Consider the following 3,013-nt stretch of genomic DNA (forward strand, 5'->3'; position numbering starts at 1 on the left):
ATATATATATATATATATATATATATTTTTTTTTTTTTTTTTTAAGGATTTTTGTGGAACCAATTTGGAGTCCCACAGGGATGTGAATATTTTTTGTTTTCCACATCATGTGTCATCTGGAGGTAAATCTCCTTGGAACCTGAATGGAAATTGAAAATGGTGACACGTCACATGCACAAGCAAGCCCACGGCACTTGAGCAGAGACCAAAGGCTGGTGAGACAATGGTTGCCATGGAAGCGGATAATTAGACACAGCGAAGGTGTTTGATGACGACTCAATTGGTTGGGATCAAAGCAAAGGTGAAAATCCGCAATAAAGAGATAAGAGAACGTCGAAAAATACAGTTGGAGCCCTTGAACAACCAATATCCAAAGGTTGTCATGTTTTTTCCTTTGGGCAGTTGTAACAAAAAGCAAAACGATGAAATGTGATCAAATGTTCAAAGAGAGAGAGAGAGAGAGAGGAGAGAGAGAGCGAAAGCATAATAATGAATGAAGGGGGTGAAAATGTACCTTTTTTTTTTGAACAGACATCCACATCTCAAAGGTTTGGGGATTCACTCAATGAAACGTCGCAATTTACTTCTTTGGCACCAAGAAGCCAAAGTAAGACAGTGCCAACGTAATACTTTTTGGGCGAAACCACAAGTATGAGGGGGGCTCACTGTATTTGCGAAGTTAAGGTGCTTTCCTGATTGGTCAAGCTGGTCGTTAAACAGCACAATCAAAATTGATCAAACACTATTTTAATGCGGAGGCTACACAAAATTGGATTGGTACCGTACCCCCTCTCGTTGGACGTGAAGGGACACAGAATTAAATGTTGAAACTGCATATCATGTTAGAGTGGCTTGAATTGTTTTTCAATTTGTAGACAATTCAGTTCACATCTCAACACTAACTGTAATCCCACTAATGGACTTGAAGCGAAAGTAAGTAGAAACGATGTACGTACTCTCACACGCGGAGGTGACGGGGCTCCAGGTCTGGTCCGGCCTGCATGTGATGCTGCCGCCCCCTCGAAATTGCTGGCCTTTAGGGCAGCTCACCCGTACTGACTGACCCACATAAAACTTGCGGCCCTCCGTCCTGGCGTCCTTCCATCCCGGAGGACGCGGGCACATTTTGGCTGTGGGGCGGGGGGGGGAAACATGCAAGGTCATTACCATTTGTAGTTGCAATGAGTCAAAGTCACGGGCCTGGGCTGCCTGCTTTCTCACGTTGGCAAGTTGGGAAGGTGGAGGTCCAGTTGCCCCCCATACACATCACCAGGGCTTCTCCCACCAGGCTGTAGCCTTTGTCGCAGGTGAACTGCACAGCGCGTCCAGTGATCAGGTTGTGTTCTTGAACCTTGCCGTGCAGCATTTGCCTGGGGCCTTCGCAGCCCCGAGTGGCTGGAATGACACAATGGGATCCTCGTCATCGCCCTGATACTAGCCTGTGCTCATCTACAAAATGACCAAAATCGGGTTTTATGCCACACAGGATTTACGTCAGTCATAAAAATAGAGCTGCTAAATTCAATGACAAAGCTGGTAACATCATTTACAATAAACAGTGGTACCTCCAGATTCATGGGACCCGAGTCATCATGCGGCTGATTTTTTGCATGGTTTAAAAAAATAATAATTTTTTTTTTAAGATTTGCTCGAGCACGACAGGAAGTGCCCATGTACCACCACCATCTAAAGCAAAATTGGCGGTTACCTTCACAAGAAGGTACGGGCAGGCTCCACGTGCCGTTGGCCAGACAGACCACCGTAGCCGGGCCAACCAGCTGCAGGCCGGCGTCACACACGAAGCTGGCATTGTGCGAGTACGTTTCCCCCGTCGCCCGCACCGTTGCGTTCTTGACTGTCGGGGGAGGCCCGCAGGACTGTGCTAGGGAGACGACGCACGCCCGCATGAACAATGCTTCGGGCGGCGCCACTTTGTCGCCCGTCTGAAGAGACTTACCAAGACAGGCTGGTTGAGTGCCACTCCAAGTTCTGTCCGCCTGGCAGGTCCGGACAGAGTCCCCCTGTGGAAAAAAAACAATTCACAGGACAGCTGTTTGAGCATTTGATTCGGAATTCATCTTCAGGTCCACCAACTTGCACGGACGTCGTAAGACAACATTAGTAGAGCAGGATGTTACTGGTCGGGCAAAACTGTGCACGAACTGACACCCGCGTGCTACAAGTACGTCTCAAGTGCTGATTCGTACGATTTTAGGATGTCACGAGGAGGGAATGGCCTGATTGTTATTATTATTATTATTTTTTTTTTTTGCCACAGGAGCTATGGATTTGCTTGACTCGGGACTTTCACATACAGGACTTACTCCCACCTCAGGATTGTTGTCATTTGATGGGAACGGCATGGCCATAACTGCTATTTATGACTACACTACTGGCTTTTATTGAGTTCCTGTTGCAAAAGCTGTGTCCTCAGTGGATCAATGCAGCATTATAAACTCACATTCCTAACAAGGAAGTATCTTATCATCTTTCAGCATGACGATGAGCGCTGCAGGGAAATCACGTGACTGTGTAACCGGATTCTTGGCCATTACATCAGCGTGGTGAGCAAGAGTGAAACTGCTCAGTTGTTACAGTGGATGAAGAAAGCAGAAAGAAGAAATCGTGAATTATTCACTAGGCACTCGTTCGATGCAGATACCGAAACCACCAATGCGAAGCAAAAACGCAGTCTAACATCGCGCAGCTGCGGCATGTGCAATCAATATTGTTTTAATAATATGTTTAAAAGAAAAAAATCAATAAGTGGTGCTGTCACATTTGACGTGTTGGTAGTTGGAGGACCCCAAAAGCAGGGAGTAGCAGGGTGGCTGACTGAGACGTATTTAACAAAATGTAAACAGCAATACACTGGAGAAACGAACTCAAAAACTCACTCAAATAAAGTACAGAAAAATCACAAGAAATCAAAGTAGCAAAAAAACCTAAGACAGAAAACAAAACATGACACACACACACACACACACACACACACACACACACACACACTCAC

General features: G+C 45.9%; 1 protein-coding gene across 5 annotated transcripts in view; it reads right to left on the reverse strand.

Moving 5' to 3' along the window:
• Positions 1-3,013, reverse strand: part of svep1 (sushi, von Willebrand factor type A, EGF and pentraxin domain containing 1) — a 62,252-nt gene that overhangs the window by 8,170 nt on the left and 51,069 nt on the right. For 4 of the 5 annotated variants that reach the window (XM_019858420.1, XM_019858421.1, XM_019858419.1 and 1 more), the window contains 4 exons: positions 1,958-2,021; positions 1,709-1,882; positions 1,222-1,395; positions 957-1,130 (listed from right to left, as the gene is read on the reverse strand). In XM_019858420.1, coding sequence (XP_019713979.1) covers positions 957-1,130; positions 1,222-1,395; positions 1,709-1,882; positions 1,958-2,021 — 586 coding nt within the window. Of the gene's footprint in view, positions 1-956; positions 1,131-1,221; positions 1,396-1,708; positions 1,883-1,957; positions 2,022-3,013 lie in introns of those variants that run through there. The other variant, XR_002166668.1, reaches the window with a different exon arrangement.

This window comes from Hippocampus comes, unplaced genomic scaffold (genome assembly GCF_001891065.2).
Source record: "Hippocampus comes isolate QL1 unplaced genomic scaffold, H_comes_QL1_v1.1 scaffold48, whole genome shotgun sequence".
Classification (NCBI taxonomy): Eukaryota; Metazoa; Chordata; class Actinopteri; order Syngnathiformes; family Syngnathidae; genus Hippocampus; species Hippocampus comes.